This window comes from Phragmites australis, chromosome 6 (assembly GCF_958298935.1).
Source record: "Phragmites australis chromosome 6, lpPhrAust1.1, whole genome shotgun sequence".
Taxonomy (NCBI): domain Eukaryota; kingdom Viridiplantae; phylum Streptophyta; class Magnoliopsida; order Poales; family Poaceae; genus Phragmites; species Phragmites australis.
This window is the reverse complement of record NC_084926.1, coordinates 12,130,080-12,157,037: the sequence shown is the minus strand read 5'-3', so window position 1 is coordinate 12,157,037 and position 26,958 is coordinate 12,130,080. Positions and strand designations below refer to the sequence as shown.

The window sequence follows — 26,958 nt, the reverse complement described above, 5'->3', positions numbered from 1 at the left end:
GCTTTAGGGCTGACATGGCTCTGCCACGTAGGACAGGATCGCCCACGTGGTGCGCTGACGTGGCTCGGCTGCTGACTAGATTAAAGGGGACACATGGCGGCTTTCTACTGGTCTGCGAAAGGGTATTCTGCGATCTAATCGGGAGCATTCAAAGTAGATCCGACGGCCGAGGTTGATTGGGGGGGAAAAACAGGCCGGCGATGGTCGGAAAACTGCGGCGCCGCCTCGGATTTCGCCGGAGGTTCGCCGGAGACACGCAAACTAACGCTGCCGGTCGCCAAACTCTTCGGGAAAAGGTGCAAACGAACGGGGAGGGCACGGGGAAACTCACCGGAAGCTTGTCGACGGCCGGGGAGCTTCTGATGGCGGTTGGCGACGGCAATGGCGGGTGGCGGCACTCGGAACTCGACGGGGACTCGGCTGCGACGGCGGAGAGGCGAAATCGGCGGGCGCGGAAGCTTCCTGGGGGACATATGGTGCCAGAGGAGGGGTTAGTTGGCCGCGGGGATCTTCGGGCGCTGCTAGCAACGGTGAAGGGCGGCGGCACTTACCGGCGAGCGGAGAGAGCTCGGTCCGACGGCGGAGGAGCTTCGGTGAGCCGCGAAACGGGTTCCTCGAGCTTCAGCGAAGATGGTGGTGAGCTCGGACGCGGAGGGGGAGGCTCGGCGCGGCGGAATTGCTCGGCGACGGCGGCGGCTACTCGGGCTTTCTCGGTGCGGTGAAGTGGGGGGGGGGGAAGCGGCGCTGCAGGGCTTATATAGGCGAGGCAGGCGCGTTGGTTGCGCACGCGAGGGCGCGAAGGGCGGGCGGGCCCGCGGATTTGGAGCGGCAGCTGCGAGGTTGGTTTGGATACGGCGCGGGCGGATCGGGCGCGGCGGGGACGACGGAACTGACTGGCGGGGCCCTCTGGTCAGCGGCGCGCGCGCGGGTGTGGGCTGGGCCGGAAGCAGACGGAGGCTAGGCTGGGCCGAGCGGTTAAACGGGCGTCACAATTGACTGACAATGCATAAAAGGATAGAATGGTGTTCTTACAGAGGTGTGGTCACTATGGTACTTCAAATGTGGACTTATGCGTTGAGGTAATTAGAAAAATAGAGTTGCTATACCTAAGGTGACTTGGATATTGCGAAACCTAGAGATATGTTAAGTTGAGGAGAGAGAGAGGTGGGAGTGAGGATTGATCTGGATCTTTGGATTTTAGTCCAAAGGTTCAGAGTACGTGACCTCGTTACTCGCAAATTCTCAGTCACCATAGAACACACTCTTAGAAAAATGGTGTCTTTCAAGAAAAGAAGCAATGAGTTCGGAAATTTAATCCATTCGTATTGGCCAGATAGTAGATTTGTGCAAATGCTTTCATCATTTCAAGCCTAGCTCATTTTGCTCATTCACGTATGCACTTTCACGACTTGGTTGATCTGCGATAGCAATATGAACTAACAATTTTAACAAAATCTCTACTACTTAGTGATTTTAGCATCAGATAACATCCTGTCCCCACCCGGTTCCCTCCTCTCCGCGCGCACAGGTCCCAAAGAAACCTGCCGCCCCCCCACTATTCCCAATCCTCAGTCCCATCCCATCGCGCCGCATCTGATTGGATCAGCAGTCACATACTCCTCTGTGCCAGCATCAGGCGTCCCCCTCACGCGTCGTCGCTGGTGTACGCCGCCGGACAGGACAGCCCCGACGCCGACAACGTCGCCCGCTGCCTCCATCTAGGACCGCGCCGATGCCACCAGACTGGACCGCCCCGTCACTTGATTTCACCGCCGAGATCCCCTCCCTAACCACCGAGGCAATGCGTGGTGTTGCGGAGGGAACCTACCAATCCACGTGCGCGTGTCTCAACCTGCTTCCGACCGACGCCGCCGAGGTGGCCCTCCGTGGCCGGTAGCTGCCTCGGCCATCTTCCGTCACCATCCACCTATGCATCACCCTCAGCAAGGTCACCGCCGCCGCCATTCTGATCGCCCCCACTACCAGGTACCTGCACCATCGGCCCCTTCCCTTCCTGTTGTGTTTGCGAGGTGTGCTCTCCTGCCCTCGCCCATGCGCCGCCACTGCCCGCACCACCGCACTGCCAACGCTCAAGCTCCAACAATTGAACCGACGTCGCCCCGAGCCCTCGCCTTTCGAGCTCCAACGTCGCCCCTTGCTCCTCCTTCTCAAGTCCGTCTCTGCGAGCTCCAACGCAGCCCAACCTCTTCACCGGCGCACCCCCTACCGCATCTCTGCGGGATGGCGCCAGCGCCTCGCCCGGATCTCCCTCATCTCCCTTCTTCAATCCCCTTAACTCCAGTGGCGCACCTGGTGCACATCCCGGCGATACATGTCTTCACGGTCGACCTCGGCCGGAGGCTGATCCAGATCAACGATGACGCGGCTCTTGAGGCGGCGCCGCCGGCGGTGTCACCGAGGAGTACCTGCTCGAGCTGCCGCGAAGCGCGTACACCGTGGATGGCGGGCGGCTCAACACCCCTCAGCTCCCTCCTTCCGCGGCTGCCTCTCGCTGTGCCCTCCTCCCGTGCCACTGACCTCGCAGAATGCACAGCAGTCGACCTCCCCATCGTCCCTGCTCTGGTATCAGTAGTAACATCGGCTCTTTACTTCTCTGATGATGATCTGATAAAGCAATTCTATTACGTGATTAGCAATGGCAGTATCATCAGTTATTTCATGAAATATTCTTACAGAACTGGCAATTTTAGTTTCTTGTACTAGGTGATAAACTGATAATTGTTGGAGTAGAAATTTACCATCTTTGATTAGGTGATTAGTAACGACAGTAACATTTTTTCTTGGATGAAATGTTCTTGCAGAACTGGCAATTTTAGTTTTTTGTATATATCTGAGGCGATAATTTAGGATCAGTTCCATCTGTTGGAGTAGAAGTTTCGTATCTTTGATGAGCCTGCAAAAGAAAGAGCATATTCTGGCATATGGCTCAATCTGTGATGAATTGTCAACACTGCGTTATCTTTTGTCCATCCTGCTACTAATTAACTTCATCCATTGCATATTCACAACTGACAAGGTTTGCATAGTCTAGATGTAATCCCGTTGTTCTATTTCCAGGCTCTATGTTTGCAAACACTCCATTTGCACGTATGTGACTGCTTTTCTGGTCGTGAGTTCAGCTCTCCACACCTTATTATAATTTCTTTGGTGCTCAGTACCTCTTCAGATCTCAGGTTCAAACATATCTTCTCATAATTTCTGAATTTTGTGCAGGCATCTTTGGGAGGGATTTTTTTTTTTTTGCACTGTATAGCTATCCAACTTGCCATCTTATTTCTGTGAGGTATGCATCTATCTAATCCCAGCCTGAAGGATAATAAACCTTTTGATGCAAGGTGTTCCTACAATGTTTGCAAACCAGGTGATTTCCACACCTGGCGGTTTCTTCCTTGTGCAATACATCCTATCTACACGAAGTTTATGCAACCACCTGTATTTCCAGTCAGATTGTGACAGTCTAATGGCAATAGGGTTTCACTAGCTTCTCATGCTTTCATTTGCCTGCATACCCGTAACGGTAATTGAAAGATCATCATTTACCTTTGTTCAGATGACATCTCATTGTTCTCTGTTTTCAATATACGTGTTCATCTTGTTTCATTTACCTCCTAAGCTAGAATGTTTAGTGTGGATAATTTTATTTTATGTTCAAGAGTATGTATGCACTGCTCTCTAGCTTATATGATTTCTCTGGTCATTTTTATTGGACCAACTGAATTGTGATCCAGAATTGCATCCTGTTTGGATAGGTCAATCACTGTTCAGATCACTGTCAAGTGTCAATTGTCCATGATGCGCTTTTCATTTTTCAATATATAGCTACTTGAATATATATCATTGGGGGCCCCTGTTCTAAAATGTGCAGCATGAAATTCTTTGATTATATATCCACCTAACAGAAAATGTAGTTACAAGTGATTCTTAGTATAATGATTATTTATGCCTTTGTTAGGCTCAATAGATTTTGGTATTTGGATACTCTCTTCATGCTCATTTGCATTGTGAAAATTATCACCTGGAAGGTTTTGACGTTCTTATAGAAATTTTGATTTTTCAGGTACCTTAGGTCAGTAGAACTGATCAACCAAACAGATGATGTTACAATGATTCTAAATCTTGATATTTTTTGTAATTATAGAAATTTGTTGAAAAGTAACTATTGCTAGATCATGCATGCAACATAGCATGAAGTGTATGCTCAAATAAGAATGTAAATTTGGTTGTACGGCGGTGTATTGTCTGGTGTTTAGAATAGTGTCTTTAGTGTTGGCAGTGCTTCAACAATGTTATAGCTTGAAAGATACTTCAACGATGATGGCTGGTTTTAAAGGAGTCAACAATATTATTGTGTGTAAATTTTTGACTCTCGTTGCAACGCACGAGTATTCAGCTAGTACCCAATAAATTTGAGAATGGCTGATTTAAGGTCATGGACCTAGGAGGATTTTTTTGGGGGGGGGGGGGAGCGTTCACCTATGCCTGGCGGAGTTAGAGGGATGGCCAGGGAGGTCGGTCGAGGGGCAGCAAAGGAATGCCAGTGGACAGAGGTGGTCAGCTGGGGTGTCGCACTTTTCAATTGTTAGGGGAGGTCGTGGTTGAGAGGTCTACGGAGAGGCAGGGGCACATGACAACTAGGGCCGGCGTCATGGAAGAAGGGAGAGGGAGCTAGTAGAGGTGAACTGAGGGAGGGCAGAGGAGGAAGTCATCGGAGCGGCAATCGGGTGGTGCGGGAGGTGCTGTCAGAGTGGGAACATTGTGTGTGAGAGAGATGGATGGTTGGATCTAGATCCAATTGCTACAAAAAGTGAGTTAGAGATAAAGCAAAATCTAAGTCATCTTATGATAGGCCCATTAAATTTATCCAACTTAAGTAAAGATCGCTTGTATGGAATTTATAATCAACAATTGATAAGGCAATTACCTTAACACACTGGGAGCACTTCATCCATCACTGCTAACAAGTTTGAGCCCAAAGGCGGTGTATTGCTAACAAGTTTGCCTGATTGTATGCGGATGATTTTTTAAAACCGTTTTAATGGAAAAAAATATTGAACTAGATAATTCTACAAGTGATAATAAAAGTAATACAAGTAGCATAATTCTACCATACATCAAAGATAATAAAAGTATACAAGTGATATATTCTACATACATAGATAATTCTCCTGTGACATGCTCTCTCATCTGACATGAACTACATATAGCATAATTCTTGATGAAAATATATGTTAACTCAGATGCATGCTAGCAACCCTCGGTTGTATTGAACGTATATAGTTAGCGTGGCAAACTGAGTGAGGATGCAAATTCTTGTTCTAGAGTGTAGCACCCAGACATCCCTTGAGGTGTTAAATTGACATCATTGGCAAGATTGATCTGCTCATGTGGGTTCCTAGCTTGTGGCCATAACAAAGGCTCAATCTGTCCATCATTTCTAGGTAAATGCTGTGTTTTCCTAAGCCACTCAGTCCTCAAGATTTGCAACCTCATCTCTACTTCTTTCATACTTGGTCTATCTCTTCCTTTGACCCTCAAGCATTTTTCTGTAAGTGTGGCAATATCATGAATCTCTTGTTGATCTGCCTCTTCCACAACCTGTGAATCGATTATCCCCATAACAGCTCCATCTTGAAGTCCTTCAACAAAGTAATGAGACAAGCTTTGTTTTTCACCTAAATCATTGAGAAAAATGGGTTTCTTTCTTGTCAAAAGTTCCACAAGTATTACTCCAAAACTATATACATCACTCTTTTCAGTTAGCTGGCCAGTATGATAATACTCTGGATCCAAGTAACCGAATGTTCCTTGGACAATTGTCACCACATGAGTCTCATTGAGTGAAAGGGATCTTGAAGTACCAAAATCAGAAACCTTTGCGGTGAAATCGCCATCCAAAAGTATGTTGGCAGACTTCACGTCTCTGTGGTAAATTGGTATAGAAGCTGCTGAGTGCAGATAAGCAAGTGCCCCTGCTGCTTCCATTGCAATCCTAATGCGATCATCCCATGATAGCAAGCATTTTATTGTAATATCTGTGTGAAGAAGGTCATATAGAGTTCCATTTGATATGAACTCATAGACTAGCAAGGGCACCTCATCTTCTAGGCAACAACCAAAAAGTTTCACAACATTGCGATGGATGATTTGTGACAAAATAACAACCTCATTGATAAACTGGTCTATCTCAATTTGCTCCACGATTTTGGACTTTTTTATGGCCACCACACGCTGATCAGATAGGATACCTTTATAAACTGTTCCATGTCCTCCATGACCAACAACACGAGTAGTATCGAAGTTGTTTGATGCCGCCTCTAATTCCTCCAAGGAGAATATCTTTGTTTTGTTTGCGGCAGTTTCATATGAGATTAGTTGTTCCAAGAGTAAGCCTTGATTTTTCTTGAAGTGTGTTCTTCGTATTCTCCTCTGGATGCCTCTGTTCCACTTATGGGCGATTACCATACTAACTAGTGCAAGAATAATGGTGCCAAGGCCACAAGAAACTCCGATCGCAATACCTACATCCATATTAAATGCGGACATGAAATTTCGTGAATTATATCTTCAGTTACAAATTCAGAGAAGCACATGAATTACCTAGAATCAGATTGTGTTGCTTAGCTGACATGACACATTTCCGTTTTGCTTGATCATACAGTTTTCCATGCGAACAGTTTGTGCATGTAAAGCCTCCATCAAAATTCGTACATATCCCATTGCATGAATTTGGGAGGGAGCACTCATCGATGTCTATACCAAAACAACAATTGGTCATACACTGGTGATGCAAACCGATGCACTTTTATTGTTAATTTCTCAAAATGGAATGTGAGGTGGAATCATGTGCTAGAACTGTGGGTGGTGCAAGTAAGGCCATCTCCAACAAGGTACATTCATCGAGATATAAGGAATCCACCTCAGCATTTTTCCTATGTACAGAAGAAGAGAGGAGAGAAAAACTAGCTATCAATCAGTAGTCAGTCTATAGCACATTTCACGACGCATGTAGACTTTTAATGCCCTATTATATATGGACACATATTAAATTTGGAGAGTATACTATAGCTAGTTCATTGAAGATGTTATCTATGATGCTATCTATAAATGACATGTACAAATATTATAGCTAGTAGTTGACTATATTGTTAGATATGCACTATTATATTTAGTTTTTAGTTTCTAAAAAAGGGACATGAAGTGCAATCATGCTGTTGGTGAAAGAAACTGTCTTCCACGAACAAAGCGCGGCGAGAGCCAAATCACAAGAATGGCTCAAGCTTGAAGTAGAGGCGGAGAAGGAGGGAACACCAAGGTTATCTAAGCAATCTTTTTCCTACCCTTGGCTTGATGGCCAAGGGTCTGTATTTATACTGATATTCAGAGTGTAAATATACAAATATGCCCATAGTAGGCAGGCAGAGGTATATGTCTTATACTGTACAACCAGAGAGCGGGCTAGCCCAGTAAATTATCCCTACAGCTAGTAAGATGGTTGTTCTAACGATGAGTCATCCATTCCGGTGCTGCACTGCACCAGCGTGTCAGGCGACCACCACTTGCGCCATCACCTCAAGCGACCCCACTTGCACCATCGTGTCACACTGCCACCACTTGCACCATCGTGTCAAGCGGCCACCATCTGCACCAGCATTAAATGCCGCTCACCTCGCTGTACATGGGGGGCGGCCTGCGGGCCCCCTCCTAGTTGATCTTTTTGAAGGATTGAAGGCTCCGGTGGTCCGGAGGCATGGCCTCCGGGACCGCCCCGGAGCCCTTGGCCTCGGAGGGGGACAGAGCCTGGTGGTCTTCAGGCCTGGATCACTGGGGCTAAGGGATGTCGAGGGTCCTTAATGGTGACCCCCCAACAGCAGCCCCTCTCGAGGATGGCCAGCGGTGCGACCATCCGCGCAGTATCCAGAGCAGGGCCTCTTGCGATCCTGGGCTCCACAGTTACGGGCCCTCAGCCCTCCGATGATGCTGAACTTGAAAGTGCCGGTCAGGGGTGCAGGCTGAATACCTAACATTACCTACGGGGGGAGAACATTAAATGCAGCTAGCGGTGGGTGATGTAGTCGCATCTGTCCGGTCGGTAGTGGGACATGTGACGCCTTGGTATTGTAGCATCATGGAGAGCGGTTCCGCTTCCCCATGATTGCGGGGAGATGATACATGACGTGCGCACGTGTCGCGAGGAGGTTATGGCCCTTTCCCCAATATATAAGGTGGGGTTTTTGACAAGCATCATTCTCATCCAGCACCTCTATTTTTGCTGCTCGAATTCTTGTGCACGCACTCACCAGCCCCATCCTCTGCAAACTCCTGGGTAGACAAGCTCTCCACATCATTTTTTCAGGGAGCCATGGCTCACTCCGGCACCCGCAGTGGAGCGGGCTCACCACTGAGGGGCCGCATGTTGTCAGGAGATCATGCCACCACATCGGCAGCCACCGTCGTTGGCGGTGGTGCAGGAGAAACTGCCGATGCCTGCGGGTCAGCAGAATCCCGAGCTGCAGAAAACCTTTCACTGCTGCCTAGCCCACCATCGGGTGTAGAGCTCTGTTGTGCCAGCAGAAAATACCCTCTTCAGACCGGCGCACTAGGTGCGTCGCTCGTCACTGAGGCCGAGCTTGATCGGCTAGTCGAGGAGGGGAAGATCCCCTCTAGATCGGTTACACGCGTTCCGCGGGGGGAGACTATCCCAGCACCACGGAGCCACAAAACGGTGGTCTTCAAAGCCTTCTTCGACGCTGGGCTTGGGTTCCCAGAGGCGCTGCTCCTCGAGGAGGTGATCGGCATTATTTTGTGGAGCTCCCCAGCTCTTAGCTAGTGCCATCGCCCGCCTAGCCATCTTTGAGTGGGCTATGCGGGTGGAGGGCTGCGAGGGGCGCGCACAGTTCTTTGCCACCCTCCATGAGGAAAACTGCCAACCGAAACTTCAGATGGAGGACAGGGTGAAGAAATCCCTCAGCTTCGCCAGTGTGAACTTCCAGCTCTGACTGGAGTACCATGGAGTGTTCCTGGTGAAAGCCATCAACGAGCGGTGGTACACAGGGTGGTTGAAGAGGTGGTTTTACTGCGTCGTGGGCTTCGGGTCCCCTCTTCGCTCTACTAACTAGGTGATCAAGTACATGCGGACCTCGGTAGTGGAGATGCTCGAGGCCCGAATGACTTCGAGGGTGGAGCTCCTTCGACGGGTGGCACAAAGGATGAGCATGCGCGACCTCACAGAGGAGTTCACAATGCTGCGCATTAGACCCCTCCAGGTGGGTTTGGGACTATGCCTTCGAGCAAGGTGAGATAGGCGAAGGTGAGCCAAACACAAACTCCGGGCCTGCCATTGACTCTGGTGAGTCCTCCCCGCTATCCAACTTTGAACTCGCAGACTCTAGACGAAGCTGCCAAAGCCGTGGACAAGTTCCTCGGTCAGCCTTCCTTCGCCGAGTGGGAGCAATGCATGGAACTTGTAGGGAGCTAGGAGCATCATAACCGGATCTGCTCGCACCTCGGTTTGGCATCCCCAGCGTGGCACAATCCGGCGGAGCCTTGGGGAGCCAGAAAGCATGGCTGTTTTACCGCTAGCATCACGGGCGTCGTGGCTGCAATGACCTCGCTCCCAGCCTAGACTCCCATCATCCCGTTGGGCTCGTGTATTAGTTCGGCAGCCAGGTCATCCGGGATGGAGTTGGAGGGGGCAAAGCGCCAGAGGCTCGACCATGATTCTGGGGCCGGAGGTGGTGTGTCCGAAGATGAGGCCCGGTCTGGAGGCGGGGGCCTCAGGGAGGCTTCAGCCTGTCTGGACCCGACCGTCCTTAGCCAGGGTAGAGTAGGGTGTGAGGTTTCCCTTGCTGACCTTGGACCCTGGGGGATCCTTCCCCCCATCGATGATGAGGATGTGACGGGTCCGGTGGCAGCCTTGATTGTTGGCGCGAGTGAGCCCACAATTCTCCCTCTTTCTTCTCTCTTTTTCTTTGTGGGATGCACTCATGGTAGTTGTCTTGACTTTGCCTTCTTGTTTGCATGGGCCGTTGGTACGAACCCATCCGGGTTCCCCACTCCAGAGGTATTGGCTCCGCCCGGAGTCCCGATGATTCCCCCAGGGGGTTGGAGGTAGCATGCCAAAGGCCAAGGCTTCACCATCCCGGGCCATGGCCGCGAACTGGGTCTTCGCTGTCGTGACCGGGGGCTCTGGACCCTCTGGCGTGCCTTCCTCCGCTCCTCTGGAGCGGGGCTTGACCCTCGAGGCCCTAACCCCGGCTGACTTCGCACTTTGTCCGGAGGCATTGAGTATCTTTGCCTCTGCCTCATCTCTCTTCACAAGCGGGGAGGTAAGGCGATCTCTTTCTCAGAGGCCTCCGAAAGAGGTGGCAACGCATCTTTGAGCCATGGCTTGGTAGATATTTTTGTTTGTAAGGGACCCTTTGTGGTTGTAATTTATTGGCTGCCGCCCTTACGCTCCTTCGTTGCAACCGGCAACAATTGGTCCTGGTGGAGGTGCTAGAGAATTCGCAGCACCAGGCCCTCGCTGTGGCTCGTGACTCAGCTTGTGCTGACGTAGACAGACTCCGTCATGCATTGGTGGAATCAGAGAAGCGAGTGGTGACCGCAGAGGGCCGCCGGCAGGAGGAGGTGACGCATCGGGAGCATGCGGAGGAGGTGGCCCGAGCAGCTGCCGAGGCTCACTGTGTTGCAGAGGAAGCTATTGGCGTGGCCAATGTGGCCCGCGTTTCTGCGGAAAGCGAGTCCCGGGATCTTTGAATTGTTGTGGCCCGGGATCAGCGTGAGGGGAGGGCTGCTCGGGCCATGGAGGATGCTTTATGTTCTGAGCGCCAAGGGTTGGCTGGGTGTGCAATGGAGGTGGCCCAGGTCCTCGGGAAGGCGCTGTAGGGCCTCGGAGCCCAGGCCCCGCCTTTTCCTCGAGGGCGAACAGCCTGCGCCCGATGCTCTGCTGGCTCCAATCTGCTGTAGGGACGATGATCATCACCGCTGAGGCCTTCGCCAGCTCCAGCATCTACGTGGCCTCGACAGTACATCTGGCGCTGCTGCACCGTGTGGGGTGCAGCCATCTTGGGGTTCTGAAGCAGCTGATCCCTGACTCCGCAGTGGAGGCCATCCTATCCGAGGTGCCCCCAGTGGAGGTCCGCATAGCGGTGGTTGGCTTCCGCCGGGGCATATGGACGATGCATGGCCGGCCCGCAACTCTACAATTCATAATAGATCGCCTAGGGTCAAGCGCTCATGGAGCTCCTCGCTCGGATTCTCCAGTGGGGGCTCAGGCTTCTCGTTTAGACATCTCCTCAAGCGGACCGACGCCTCAGCAGGATGTCTCCAGGTTGCCTCCCCAGCCGGACGCCACTTTGCATCAGCTGCCCCCACGTGTGGGTGACACCCAATGGGACCTGCCGCTAGAGGTGTATTTCTAAGCAGGGTTTGCGTGTGTTATGTTTTGCTTCTCTTATATTTCCGCGGGGTCCGGGAGCATATCACGTTGGCCTGGCTCTCCTGCTTTATGTATCCTGACTTTTGCCAGCTAATCTTTTAGTGGGGCTATGTCCCCCTTTTGTCTTGTCTGTTTATTCTGTTGATATGTCGGGGTGTGTATGTCATGGAGCTAACCCTTGAGTAGGGCTTACGCATGCAGGCCGGGCAATCTGAGATAGCTGGAAGCATCCCAAGTACTCGGACCGTTGCCTCCGGGGAGAGGCCCCGAGTGTCCGAACCCTCTGGTGCTATACCACCGGCTTCGTGACAAGAGCGCTTCGTCCTTCCTCGCGATTCCTGAGGACATGTGGAGCCAGGGGTGGCCTCCGATGTTTTGGTGAAGGCGGAGCCAGGGGATCCCTCCGCTTCCTCTTTAGAGGCTGTCTCAAGCTTTGTAGGGGTGGATAAGTGGTGGACGGCCTTCTAGGCTACTGGCCCATGGGACTCCCGGCATTTTATTCTCCCCTGTGGCTCCGACGGACTGGTGCCACTAGACATCCTTGCGGATGTAATGGCCTGAGTCAAGGAGGAGGATGCCGAGGAAGTTGCGGAGGCGTCAGAGGAGCTGGATTTTACAACCTTCGACTCATACCCCTTCCAGGTGAAACCCTCGGCTCCTCGGGTTTGGGGAGATTCTATTTTCAACAGGTCTTCGTGCCCGGGGTACCTGTGTCATCATGTCGTGCGCCGTTACAGGTCTTCCAGCAGAGCTGGTGGTTCCGGAGGCCAAGGCCGGCCATCTTTGTCCCGTCGTACTTCAGGGAGCGCGGCGGTCTGGCGAGCTTGTTAGGCCTAGAGTGACTATGGCATATTGCCAAATGCAACTTCTGTATACATAATACATGAATAATAAATTAATGCGTTTGGTTTTTGTTCCTCGCCTTTTGCGCACACATGTATTCTGGGATTTCTCCATTTCCCTGGCCCCCTCGCACTTTGCGGTTGATGGCATCCGGAGGGTGCGATAGTAGGAGTACCTATAGGTTTGTTAGGTGCGCAAGGATAGAGTAGGCCTTCGCGATGCAGAGGGTGTGAACATGAGCTCCTTCCTCTGGACCTTGCATCAAAAGTACATCCCCTTCTTTTTTGAAGACTTGAAAGAGGGAAGATTTCATCAGCTTCTTCTGTTCTTGAAGTGAAGTTATCGCAGTACATTTCTTCTTTGGAAAAGCTGACAACACTACTGTGCGACCGAGGTTGATGCTTTCAAGGTGTGGAAGGTCGGCACCTCGATGCAACCGAGGTCGATGCCTTTGAGGCGCGGAGGGTTTAGACCTTGACGCGATCGAGGCTGATGCCTTCGAGGTGCAGTGGTTTAGACATCAACGCGACCTAGGCTGATGCCTTCGAGGTGTAGAGGGCTTAGACCTCGATGCGACCGAGGTTGATACCTTTGAGGTGCGGAGGGTTTAGACCCCGACGCAACCGAGGTTGATGCCTTCCAAGCGTAGTGGTTAATGCCCTATTATATATGGACACATATTAAATTTGGAGAGCATACATATTATAGCTAGTTCATTGAAGAAATTATCTATGATGCTATCTATAGATGACATGTACAAATATTATAGTTAGTAGTTGACTATATTGTTAGATATGCGCTATTATATTTAGTTTTAGTTTCTAAAAAAGGGACATGAAGTGCAATCATGCTGTTGGTGAAAGAAACTATCTTTCACGAACAAAGTGCGGCGAGAGCCAAGTCACAAGAACGGCTCAAGTTTGAAGGAGAGGAGGAGAAGGAGGGAACACCAAGGTTGTCTGAGCAATCTTTTTCCTGCACTTGGCTTGATGTCCAAGGGTTTGTATTTATATTGATATTCAGAGTGTAAATATATAAATAAGCCCATAGGAGGCAGGCAGAGGTATATGTCTTATAACGTACAACCAGAGAGCGGGATAGCCTAGTAAATTATCCCTACGGCTAGTAAGGCGGTTTTTCTATCAACGGGTCATCTATTCCAGTGCCACATTGCACCAGCGTGTTAGACGACCACCACTTGCGCAATCATGTCAGACGACCACCACTTGTGCTATCGTGTCAGGAGGCTACCACTTGCACCATCGTGTCAGGTGGCCACCACCTGCACCAGCATTAAACATGAGGGCGGCTTGTGGGCCCCTCCTAGTTGATCTTTTTGAACGATTGAAGGTTCCAGGGGTCCGGAGTTATGGCCTCTGGGACTGCCCTGGAGCCCTGGGCTCTGGAGGGGGTCGGAGCCTGGTGGTCTTCGGGCCCGAACCGTCGGGGCCAAGAGACGTCGGGAGTCCTTAATGGCGATCCCCTAACACATGCCGAACTGCAGATTAATGTGATTTATGATTCGAAGACACTCTTAACAAACATCTTTGTTGGTGTTGCGTTATCTATAAGCAAATATTTGAATACATAAGAACATTAGTGCAGGGAATTTTTAAGATAGAGAACTAACCTGTGCAGTTATTTTGGAGGTATGGGTTTCCTTGGAAGCCCTTGGAACACTTGCAGCGATATCCTAGATGTGTTTTCCCATATGTGACGTCGTGGCAGTCACTGTGCTCACTGAGGCATGCGTATGTAGCCTCCACCAACTTAGCTCTTTGACAGGTTAAGTTGGCAATGACCCATCTTATTATAATGTCATATTCTTGGGAGAGAACAAAAGGATCCTCCCAAAGACCTGACATTAGAAACACATTATAATGAGGATCAACGAATATTACTGCCGCGGTTTTGTCGGAGCTTGTATCACTCAACATGGTGCTAGCACGCATAGACCCATCATTAAGTGACACGTTGGTAACACGATATCGTAAGTACCCACGGTCAAGAACAGTGACATTGTTTGTCATGCATTTCAGCTGAAAGTACTTGTTTAAGAAACATCCATCCTCAAACCCGAAAGGGAATGGAATTGCCGTATTTCCACATGATCTTGTACAGTTTTCTTTGGACTTTGGATTGTAATCTGCTTCATGGTAGACAGCAAGGCGGATTAGGACTATGTCAATGGAAAAAAACCAACATGATTTCTTTAGGATCAGCAAAGGATCTAACGATCCACATAGCTCACAAATTTGGTAATTGGTGGGTGTTTCCAAAACATAATATGAACTGGCGTTCCCTTTAAAAAATAATATGAGCTGACAATGAGAAAAAGGGATATGTTGTGCTCTAATAGAGAGATGGCGCGTGCATGTCTTTGGAACTTTGGATTGGGGTACATACCTATGCATCCATCCCGAACGTAAGGATTGCCATAGCGGCTGCCGCATGAGCAATAGTAGCCTTGCCCGGTCAGTAGATTTCTGCAACTGCTTTCATCACTGCAAGCATAATTGTCCTTATTCATTTGGGCACTTTCACAGCTTGGTTGGTCCATGATGGGAGTCCGAAGCCACACACCTCGCAGATTGCTTGAATTTACCCAACTCGAGTAAATATCGTTTGTATAGAAATCATAATACTGTGACATGATAACCTTGACATTAGGGAGCACTTCATCTGGTTCTACTACTGCCCCGTCATTGCGAACAAGTTTGAGCCAGAAGGCTTGTAGGTCCCGTTGCAATGAGATACGGCAGCAACCATTATTCCCTTGACAGTGCTCCACATTTGTATTCTCCATGGTCTGTCTGTAGTCTGCACAAGAACTTGTGCAAGCACCAATGAGATCGGCAGTATTATGGCTAAGCAAGTAGAGGTCAACATCGCAGCCCACAACATACAAATTGTTGCTGCCTCCATCGAGCATGACGCCCTTAACAGGGGCCTCCCATGTCCTGTTGTAGGTGTGCACCCCTGGGATCAAGGTGATGTTGAATCCGATATCAGAAGCAACAACTCCATTGTAGCCGACGTCTATGGAGGTGATCTGAGTAGTACTATTTCCCAAGAACAAAGTGGGAGGACGAGTGTTGGTGTCGCAGGTGAGCTCAAAGCCTTGCCGGAAGCAGTCGGGCCCTATCCCAAAGGGGTAGGAGATGCTGATGTTCCCACACTGGGAGTGGCAGTGAGCCAGGGAGGCAGCGGAAGGGATATGCAAGAGCCCACCACCCCCTCCAGCGACTCCATTGACAGCAGCCCGTGCCCGCGGCATAGTGGCCGAGAACATCAGAAGAAGCAACATGCTAACTATCACGGCACTGGTGGAGGAGCGCATCACTGTACTGTGGTGGTGGTGGTGGTGTGTGTTTTTGTGGAAAACTCACGGGTGTTGTGCTTTGGAGTTGTGAGGTGTTGCCACTGTGGGGTGCATATATAGGATATAGGGATGGTCGTAGAACCAACCGTGAGTATCCATAGATATACTCTAGTTAACTTAATCAACTAATTAGTTTAGTTAAATTGATTAGTTAGTTGATTAAATTAAACTAGAGAATCTATAGATCACTACACTCCCATCCCTAATAGGATATAAAATAGAGATTAAAAGTCGAAATCGGACACTATATGTAAAAATTATGACTGTTTTATCGAACAGCATATAAATTGGTTTTCATAAATTCATAATTTTTACATACAGAGTTAGATAGAAATAAATTTTATATAAAATTGTATCTGTCGATGAGATCTACAACTTTATAGTTAATAATTTTTTTATTTGAAGCTATATAAATATCCAAAGAATCATCCAAAAATTTATGCAGAAAAAATAAAAAATAAATAAATTATAACATAGTCATCAACTAAAACTGTGAGTGAGATGGCAAAGAAACTTTACAAGAGGGGTGAGGTCATAAGTTTAACTGGCACAAACTGCTCGGACACGTAATTAACTATATTCGATGAATTGATTTCCGTATAAACACAGAGTCACAAGTCACAAAAGTCATGAGGGTACGTTCGCCAAGTGTAATAAAAAAATTGATAATGATAACTTTATTAAACCGCCAGCATAATGATCAGTGCTTAAGTAATCTAAGGACGAGGTGAATTAAGAATCCCAGGGCACTAGTCACATCAGATGTTACGGTCGTTAGCGGGGCCAAAACGACTCGCCAAATTGTGTCGCTGACAGCTGCTCGCTGATGGCCACATGTAATTGTAGACTTAGTGCGAAGTCTTTTTTTATAGGGTACTATTAAAGACGTACACAATCCATCTACATTATATTCACGTCTCACATACGTATATATGTGTGCATCCTAACCACATACTAATTATATACTGGAGGGTCTAGACTCAGTGCGTAGTCTTGGAGGGCTAGCGACCTTCCATATCCTTAAATAATTCTGCAAAACTCCCTGTTCAAGAAGTCAACCAGTGGCATACTAGTGTGTGGCACATGTAGTTGCACTACAAGTCTGAAACAGAAAGGTCATCTGGTGACCCTTTATTTTGCGTTTGTAGACACTTTTAAATATGGTGTAGCATTAAAAAATGATACGTACCCCAAAGGACAGTTTCTTGGCAAAAATAATTCATGTAGGGCGTTGTGTTAATAGAGAACGACAACGTGAATTAGGAATTCCAGGGATACTCGTCCCATCGTATGATGTATGGTCGTTGTTGGGGCCAAAACGACTCGCCAAATTGTGTTGCTAGATGCTGATTGCTGCTGGGCAGTGGTCATATGAAAATATAGATTTAGGTACTCCCTCTGACCTCCAGGAGGTAAGAAAAGCGAATAAATCTGATTTGTTTATTCTTAAATTACGAGAAATTAAAAAAGCCGGTGCTGATTATTTTAATCGATTTAGCCGGCTCCCCTCCCATCCGCGGTCCCTTTATGGTTTTGTGCTCGTTTCCCCAACGTCGGAGGCAGCGGAAGCGACTTCTGTGGTTATGGCCATATGAAGTGTACCATTCAAAATTACTTAAAGACCATTTCAAGATGAAAAGAAATGTACTCGAAAGCGATTACTGCTTTTAGTCTATACTATATAGATCACATCCTTACAGCTGGGGGTGATCGGATCGGAAGAAATTATTACGAAAAAGGGACTAAAATCCACCTGGCATATATGGTCCACGTAACACTATAAAAAACTATTTTTTTTTCACATACTGTTCATTTTTACATGCGGTTTATAGGACAAACCGTCTGAGTATTCGGCTCGGGCCCAGTGAGGTTGTGAACCGCCTGTGAAAACTTGTTTTCACAGGCGGTTTCTTATGTGAACTGTTTGTGAAAATAACTCCATTTCTACAGACAATTCACGTAAGAAATCACCTGTAAAAACGAATATTTTTACAAGCAGTTCACATTAGGAACCGTCTATGAAAATATACATAAATTATGTTGTTAGATGCTGATTGCTGCTAGGCGGTGGGCATATGAAAATATAGATTTAGGTACTCTCTCTTACCTCGAGGAGGTAAGAAAAGCGAATAAATCTGGTTCCTTTATTCTTAAATTACGAGGAGCAATTAAAAAGGCCGGTGCTGATTATTTTAATCAATTTAGCCGGCTCCCCTCCCATCCACGGTCCCTTTATGGTTTTGTGCTCGTTTCCCCAACGTCGAGGGCAGCGACAGTGACTTATGTGGTTATGGCCATCTGAAGTGTACCATTCGAAATTACTTAAAGACCATTTCAAGATGGAAACAAATGTACTCGAAAGCGATTACCGCTTTTAGTCTATACTATATAGATTACATCCTTACAGCTGGGGGTGATCGGATAGGAAGAAATTATTACGAAAAAGGACTAAAATCCACCTGGCGTATATGGTCCAGGTAACACTATAAAAACTATTTTTTACACATACTGTTCATTTCTACATGCGGTTCATAGGACAAACCGTCTGAGTACTCGGCTCGGACCCCGTGAGGTTGTGGACCGTATGTGAAAACTTGTTTCCACAGACGGTTCCTTATGTGAATCACCTGTGAAAATAGCTCTATTTCTACAGGCGATTCAAATAAGGAACTGTCTGTGAAAATGAATATTTTCACAGGCAGTTCACATTAGGAACCGTCTGTAGAAATATCCAATAAATAGTGCCAGCCCGTGGGGAGCTCGATTCAGATCGAGCTCACTTTTGTTCGAATAGTGCAGCTCAAGTGGCGGACGCGAATTTTGAAAAAAAGGGGAAGGTTTTGTTTTTGAATTCCTTGAAGTATATATTTAGATTTATGGCTTATTTAGAGTTTGAAAATGTTATAGAGTGCTCATGGTTCTAGCCCTTTAGATCTTAAATTAGCTAAAATTTGTGGAAATGTTGATTTCACTATATAGATTCACATGATTCTAGTATTATATTTCAAAATTGTAGATTCAATTTGATGTTTTTTAAGCCTCTAAGAGGTTTCATCATGAATGAATTTTTTTTTATCTAGATCTAGATCTAGATGTAGAGGGAGAGAGAATAATGAATCCATATTGTTTTGAGTCATAAATTTGCGCTAATGTAGATTCAACTGCGTAGACATATTATAATCATAACATGCCTAGTTTTTTTCTATATTTTTAAAAAATTCTTTTTTAAAATTGATCTTATTATTAATTATTTAATTTATGTATCTAATTCTGTGGTTGAAGTTAAAGATGGACAGGATATGGATATACGATGCGCCAAGATATGGAGAAATCTACATCAAAGGACTTTCTGCTCTTATTGAAGCCACCAAGAAGGACCCTTTGACTAAGAAGACAAATGAAATATATTATCCATATTCCGACTGCAAGAACTAGAAATTATAGATCAAATCAAGAATAATCAAATCACACTTGATCTTGAGAGGTTTTGTCGAGCATTACACATGCTGGTACAATCACGGTGAACAACGTACAAGAGAACCAAACGACGACATCGCTGCTGATCAAGTGGATGGTGATGATGAGGGAGTCGAAGGCGACACTGATGTTATGGTGGATGATGATACCGATTTTGATCTGGAGTAAATGTTACGCCACGCAGAACCGCATGTTTTAAGGAACACGAGAGGTTTAGATAATTTTGAGGCGTTACAGAAGGAATCAAAGGAACTTTTGTATGAGGAATCGAAGGGCTGTGATAAGGAGTTTACGGTGTTGCATTCGATGCTTGAACTTCTAAGGTTGAAGGGCAGCAATGGATGATTCGACAAGAGTTTCTCGGATTTGTTGAACCTCTTGGCAAACATGCTTCCGAAGCCTCACTCCTTGCCCACCACCACTTATCAGGCGAAGAAGCTTATATGTCCGTTGTTATTGGATATGCAAAAAATACACGCATTTCTGAACCACTGTATCATTTACTGTAAAGAGTACAAAGCCTTAGATAGATGCCTAGTGTGCAATGTGAGTCGGTACAAGGGGAACGATGATTGTGAGGACGAAGATGCTTCTGCCAACGCGAATAAGAAAAAGAAAAGTACTGCTGGTCATGACGAAGAAGACACTTTAACTAGAAATATCATCTTCAACCGTCAAAAATCACAATCACCAGCGTCACGACCGGGTCGTACACAAGGCATCGGATCAAAGTTCACAACATCGATTTAGCCGGCTCCCCGGGGGCAGCGACTTTTGTGGTTATAGCTATCTGTACCATTGGAAATCACTTAAAGACCATTTCAAGATGGAAGGAAATATACTCGAAAGTGATTACCGCTTTTAGTCTGTACTATACAGAGTAGTCCAGATCTCCTGGGCAGTACGAAGGTGTTGAACCCTGTTAACTCATTCCGACTCAGACTTGTGAACAGAATATTTCTGGCTTTATTGTTGGCCTCATACTGTTCGATTTGAAGCTGAGTCGTGCGAGCAGCAAGGATCTCGTAATTGGAATCAACTACCTTCCAAATTGCACTTCCTTGGCTTAAGAGATAAGCATCTATGCACACCTTCCAGTACGAAAAATCACAGCCATTAAACAACGAAATCTTCTCACTTCTCTCCATGTCGCCGACGGATCACAAAGCTAATTACGGGTAAGGACGAGTGATGACATTCATAGGTGACGGGTACCGTACCTGTCACTCCGAACGTGTCACTGATGATTAGTCATTGGTGACGGGTAGGGACCCGTTACTTATATCGTATAATATCATAATTAATGATGAACAAAGGTGACGGGTAACAGTTGTTACCTGTCACCCATGTACTGAGAGAAAGACATAAGTGATGGGTAACTAGATTACCCGTCACTTATGGCTTTCACGCATGTACTGGGAGAAAGACATAAATAACGGGTAACCTAGTTACCCGTCACTTGTATATGTTTCTCTTGCCCTGTAGGAATGATGTTTCCTGGCTGCATCCTGGAACGTAGTCAGGATTTGGCAGCCGTCTTCTTCCTGCAAACAATAGCAACGCATCCAAATACATATCAACAAACACACTTATATAAGAACTCGCTTCATCACAGAATTGCAAATATTACAAAGTTGAAATGAATTCATTACAGAATCACGAATGTTACAAAGTTCCGATCAACTCATAATTATATAAGACTTCACAACTTAAAGCTTCTATAATGGAACTTGCCATGTGGGCTGATGACTTCAGACACTATGAACTCATATTAAGGAAAAGTTTAACATGAAAACACATATTTTTCTTGTGTAGAACGTATCTTAAGAGGATCTTTAAAATTGATTTCACTTTATTTAGAGTTTTATAATTTCTCTATGATTTTTACAAAGTTCACAAGCATAAAGTGAATATGTTAAGAAACAACACTGTAATTAACTTTTTCATGTCTATTATTATTTTTCCTACGTAAATCATAGTATAAATAAACTAATAAAAGTGGTTTCACTAATTTTTGAGGTGCGATGAATCAGTTATGAATTAATCTAGTTGCATCACATTTACACAATCCTGCATGTTACAATAACTAATTCATGAGTTCATGTATTTTTAAAAGACATAGGATCATGTAAGAAGACTAACAAAATTAGTATCATGATTTTTAGATTAGCAAAGTGTAAACTATGTATTTAACTTGGTTTAACAAATACATTTTGTCACATAAAATTTTGAATTGTTTTATGAGTATAAATACTTTTATCATGTAGATCATTTTACAACGAAACCAACAAAAAAAATTTCACTTGATTTGAAGCTCAGATGAATTAGTTATTGATTTTACAACATTAAAATAATTTTTGGTTTTTTTTTGAACTTCACTGAAAATCGAGAAAACCGCTCGATAAACCGACAAAACCGAGCGGTTACTAACAATGCGAAAAATTTGAGAAAACCGCTCAATAAATCGTAAAAACCGCTCGGTAACCGGTCCAATTCGACCGGTTACCAAGTGGCTTAAATCTCGATTTTTCCACCAAATTTCAAATTTATTCAAATAAATTTTGTCCGAATTTGTTTGAAAATTCAAGCGATTACCACGGTAATCGCGATTTTTCGGTAACGATAACGCAAACCATGCCATGAACTGCTCGATGTAGTAACAGGCTTATACGTGCATAGCTTGGTTGCAGCGAAATGTTCTGAAGTTAATTAGCCACTGTCCCACGCGCACTCACAATATTGCAGAATAACTATGAACCTAAAACACGACAAGGTAATTTTGAACTTTACGGTCTTGTAAATTGTACTCTTCCACATGACGAAACCGCTCGGTAAAATATGAGAATTGAACATGAACCAAGATTCGAATCGTATTGAATTGAAATCACGAGGTGATTAAACTGGAAAGCATTTGAATCTATCTCTAATGATTCAAATTGCATTCGAATATGAAATCGATGACGATTTGAATGAATCTGGATTTGGATAGGATCTGAGATTGATTTAAAAAGAATATTTGAAGTTGGATTTGAAATTGAGTTTGGCATTAATTCAAATAAGGGTATTTAAATTAGGAAAAAGATTTGAACTTGAAGCCCTGGGATCTGAGGGAAGTTTGAATTCAAAAGAATAGACTTTGATTGGATTTCCGCTGAATTGAATCTAAGGAATAGATTTGAATTTGAGATACCTTCAAATTCAAATTTCCATTCAAAGAACCATAAAATCAAATAAACCAAAATGCATATGCTCAATTTATTGCAAGAATTAATTTAGAAATTAATTTGATGCTCTCTGAAATATTTAGCCAAAATAATATATTTGAATATATACATACTTATATGTGTGTGTGTGTGTGTGTATATATATATATATATATATATTCCTTGATTTTATGTTAGTTTAATAATTAGAATTTTTTAAAAAGAAGTGGATTTTGACTATTTTTCTAAATACTAAAACGCACGGTGTTACATCCTTAATTCTATGACCACCCACATTTGCCTCTACAGAAAAAGTACTTAGATGAGAGTGATTTTTTTTCAAATAAACTTTTATGATCCTTTCTACAGGGGTGCAAGGACAACAATTAAAGATGTCGGAGGTTTGACTGCTTTGGAAAGAAGAATCTAACTTGGAGCAATTAATAACTGATGAAAAATTGTTCATATTATTTGTGAGGTATGATTAATTAAGATGGTATTTATAAACTTGAATTGCTCATATTCCTTACTTTAACATATTGATCCCCATAGGGATGATCTTATCATAAAATCTAGGTAGGGGCCTCCCCTCACAACTTCCTTATAAAAATCCCTATGGGAATGATGGCCTGCAACTTCTATGGGCTCAATACCTGCCATTTTTCTTGGATGTGTCACGTCAGTTTGGATTGCATCATTAACTGATTGCACTTCAACGAATTTTGCCGGGCAACATCTCACAATGTGAACGAACATGTTTGTGCAGGTGATGTTGCAAGAACAACACAAAGCTGTAGGAAGCGGCTTTTTGTACCTGATAGATTTGTATACCACCTATCTTAACTTCTTCTGGAATGAATTCAATTTCTACACGTGAATACAAATGCCTTTAACCTTACTATGATATAACTTATCTGACCTTTGCCCTTTACGGTGTTGTAAATTGTACTCTTCCACATGACGACATCGCTGGTTTGTATAACAATTATAGGTTAATATATACAGCATTCATTTATTTGGATATGATCATTGAGAAGAGTTTCTGCTGTCAAGAATGTAATAACACGTGCGAACCATGCATGCATGTCATTATCGTGCAATTTTGTATTCATTTATTTGTGACTTTGCAAGTGTATTGCATCTGGTCGAACTCTCGAAAAAACCCTTAATCTGATCCCTTGTCAGTTACCTGCGAGTTTGCAAATACTTTTGCCTGTATACGTATCACTTTGAGTGATATCTTAAGCATATACGATATGAATCGACTCGGGGAGGGAATAATAATTCAGCGGGCACACCAGCTCGTCGTGTACAATCAATCAACGATGATTTCTTGCTTGATCCAGGCAGCTCTATTAACTAAGCAAGACGTTCTATCTCAACTTCAATACGGATCTCAGAGATCAAGCTCTTTCGCAGCATGTCATGGATCCATGAGTTCGCGTAGCAGGAGTCCTTCCCGACTGCGCGTCGGGGGCTGCCTTCCACGTGACCCCTTTCCGTTGCGCTGCGGCTGAGAAGCTCCTCGCAGCGCCCGTGGCGGCGTGACCTCGGCTCCTGTTGCCTGCTGGAATCGGTACGCTCCCTGGGCAAATGGCGATCTCTATGAGTCTATGAACTGCTCGATGTAGTAACAGGCTTATACGTGCATAGCTTGGTTGCAGCGAAATGTTCTGAAGTTAATTAGGCACTGTCCCACGCGCACTCACAATATTGCAGAATTACTATGAACCTAAAACATGACAAGCTAATCTGGAATTTTCTATATGAACTTGAGCTGTGCAATCCTAAAACCTAGTACGAGTTTCTGTCAATTGGGTATATGATATCTCAGTTTGTCAGTTTGATTAGAGGCTATATGAGCGTGGCGCTATCACCGTGGAATTTTCTATATGACTAGCATGTTTTGCCTGCTACTCTGTTCCGACTGTCAATCCATTAATCATGCTAATACTTGAAAAATCCAGCAATATTCTACAAGTTAAATCTTGTAGTATCACCAGGCCGATGACTACTGGAACGACTGATTAAGCCCTTGGTTAATCGGTTGACAGCACAACTTTTCCTTTTCAGCACCCTAGCTTTAATACAACTAGTGATTTTCTATCATGTAACTTATAGGCATCTTCATCACAGATAATAAAAGAATATAAGTTACATGGTGTACAATGCATTTTGTAAATACATAGGAAATGAAACGAGGGAACAACAACAACAACCAAGTTCCCCTAAAAAACAACTACAACCAAGTCCAAAGGGAACTAAACATAGCAAATATAATTCTTCACTGATGCATCCTAGCAAGCCCTCAGCTATGTTCCACATATATAGTTAGCGTGGCAAACTGATTGAGGACGCAAATTCTTGTTCCAGACTGTAGCACCCAGAGATTCCTTGCGATGTTAAATGGGCTTCGTCGACAAGATTGATATGTTCATGGTGGTTCCTAGCATTTGGGCTTAACAAAGCCTCAATCTCGCCATCGTTTCCATGCAATTTTGTGTTCTTCTCGGGCTCTTAGTTCTTATGAACTGCAATCTCATCTCTACTTCTTTCATAGTTGGTCTATCTCCTCCTTTGATCTTCAAGCATGCTTCTGTAAGTGAGGCAATATCATCAATATCTTCCTGGTCTGCCTCTTCCACAATGTTTGAATCTATTATTTCCTTCAAAGCTCCGTCTTGAATTCCTTCAATGAAGTAATGAGACAAGCTTTGTTTTGAACCTGAACCATTGATAAAAAGCGGCTTCTTTCTTGTCAAAAGTTCGACAAGTATTACTCCAAAACTATATACATCACTCTTCTCAGTTAGTTCACCAGTTTGATAGTACTCTGGATCTAGGTAACCGAATGTTCCTTGGACAATTGTCACCACATGAGTTTCATCGAGTGAAAGAGATCTTGAAGCACCAAAGTCCGAAACCTTTGTGGTGAAGCTGTCATCTAGTAGTATGTTGGAAGACTTCACGTCTCTGTGGAAAATTGGTATGGCAGCTGCAGAGTGCAGATAAGCAAGTGCTCCCGCTGCTTCTACTGCAATCCTTATGCGATCATCCCATGACAGGATACATTTTACAGTAATATCTGTGTGAAGAAGATCATAGAGAGTACCGTTGGATACGAACTCATAAACTAACAAGGGCACCTCAGCTTCTAAACAACAACCAAAAAGTTTCACCACATTGCGATGGATGATTTGAGTCAAGATAGCAACCTCGTTGATAAACTGGTCTATTTCAGTTTGCTCCACAATTTTGGATTTTTTTATAGCCACCACATGCTGATCAGATAGAATCCCTTTATAAACTGTGCCATGCCCTCCACGACCAAGAATACGAGTAGCATCAAAGTTATTGGTCGCCTCCTCTAGTTCCTCCAAGGAGAATATCTTTGTTTTGTTTGTGACGCTTTCATCCGAGATTAGCTGCTCTAAGAGTAGGCCTTGATTTTTCTTGAAGTATGCTCTTCTAATTCTCTTTTGGATGCCTTTCTTCCACTTATTTGCAAGTACAGCTGCTCCCAATGCAATGACTATGGAACCAAGGCCACAACTGATTCCAATGGCAATGCCTTCATTAATTCAATGCTGTCATTAAATGATTTTGCATTTTGTTAAACTGTAATAACAATGAAGGACTTAGCACTATGTGTTACCTAGAAGAAGGTTGCGTTGCTTAGCTGACATCACACATTTCCGCCTTGTTTGATCAAACACCTTTCCGTGAGAGCACGGAGTGCAGTTGTACCCTCCTTCAAAATTCTGGCATGTCCCATTGCAGTAATTTGGCAGTGAGCATTCGTTGATGTCTGTATCACCATGGTCAGTTATATATTGGTGGTCATAAATAGATCATTATTCGCTGAAATACGGCATCTATAATATCTGAACACGCTGGGCAGCACCATGGCATATTGTGGAATTTTACATTATTTTCTAAGCAAATATATGCAAGTATAGCAGTGTTGGAAAGACTGCGGATTTCAGAAGGAAACCAGACCTGTGCAGGCATCTTCGAGTTCGAGGTATGGATTTCCTTGGAAGCCGTTATTACACTTGCACCGATATCCGAGAAGTATTTTTCCACGATAGACATGTACGCAACTGCTGTGGTTGCTGATGCACGCGTACGTAGCACTTGTAGCTCTTTGACAAGTTAAGTTGGCAACGACCCACCTTATTTTAATTTCGTCCTCTTCAGAGAAATCAAAAAGATCTTCCAAAGTTTGTGCTGTCACTTATACAGCCTCAAGTCAGAACTGAAAATAGACCTATCACTGATTGTAGGTCATAGGTGACGGGTTATAATACTATCTATCATTTATGATATAGGTGACAGATTATAACTACACCCGTCACTTATGATCTAATCATAGATGACGGGTCTTCCCGCACTAGTCATAAGTGACAGATCATATTACGATCCACACCTATAACTTGGCATAGGTGATAGGTTTCCCTGCACAAATAATAAATGATGAATTATATTATAACCTGTCACTTATGATAAGTCATAAGTGACAGGTAATGTTATGATCTGCCACTTATAACTTGGATTTGCTATAAGATTTGGCCCGCTACTGTGCGCGCCCAAAC

At 45.0% G+C, this 26,958-nt stretch overlaps 2 protein-coding genes and 1 pseudogene across 2 annotated transcripts; 1 reads left to right on the top strand and 2 right to left on the bottom strand.

Annotated features, from left to right (window-relative positions):
• Positions 1-1,609: 1,609 nt before the first annotated feature.
• On the top strand, positions 1,610-4,349 carry LOC133921714 (uncharacterized). Its single transcript, XM_062366700.1, has 4 exons — positions 1,610-2,583; positions 3,079-3,130; positions 3,235-3,304; positions 3,357-4,349. The coding sequence occupies exons 1-4, from the start codon at positions 1,930-1,932 to the stop codon at positions 3,472-3,474; spliced, it is 894 nt and encodes a 297-aa protein (XP_062222684.1). The 5' UTR covers positions 1,610-1,929; the 3' UTR covers positions 3,475-4,349.
• An 810-nt stretch (positions 4,350-5,159) lies between these two features.
• LOC133921711 (wall-associated receptor kinase-like 6) lies at positions 5,160-15,691 on the bottom strand. The gene is made up of 4 exons (XM_062366698.1): positions 14,708-15,691; positions 13,932-14,447; positions 6,619-6,771; positions 5,160-6,539 (listed from the first exon to the last, which is right to left on the bottom strand). The coding sequence occupies exons 1-4, from the start codon at positions 15,639-15,641 to the stop codon at positions 5,299-5,301; spliced, it is 2,844 nt and encodes a 947-aa protein (XP_062222682.1). The 5' UTR covers positions 15,642-15,691; the 3' UTR covers positions 5,160-5,298.
• An 8,771-nt stretch (positions 15,692-24,462) lies between these two features.
• Positions 24,463-26,484, bottom strand: LOC133921709 (wall-associated receptor kinase-like 9; annotated as a pseudogene).
• Positions 26,485-26,958: the final 474 nt, after the last annotated feature.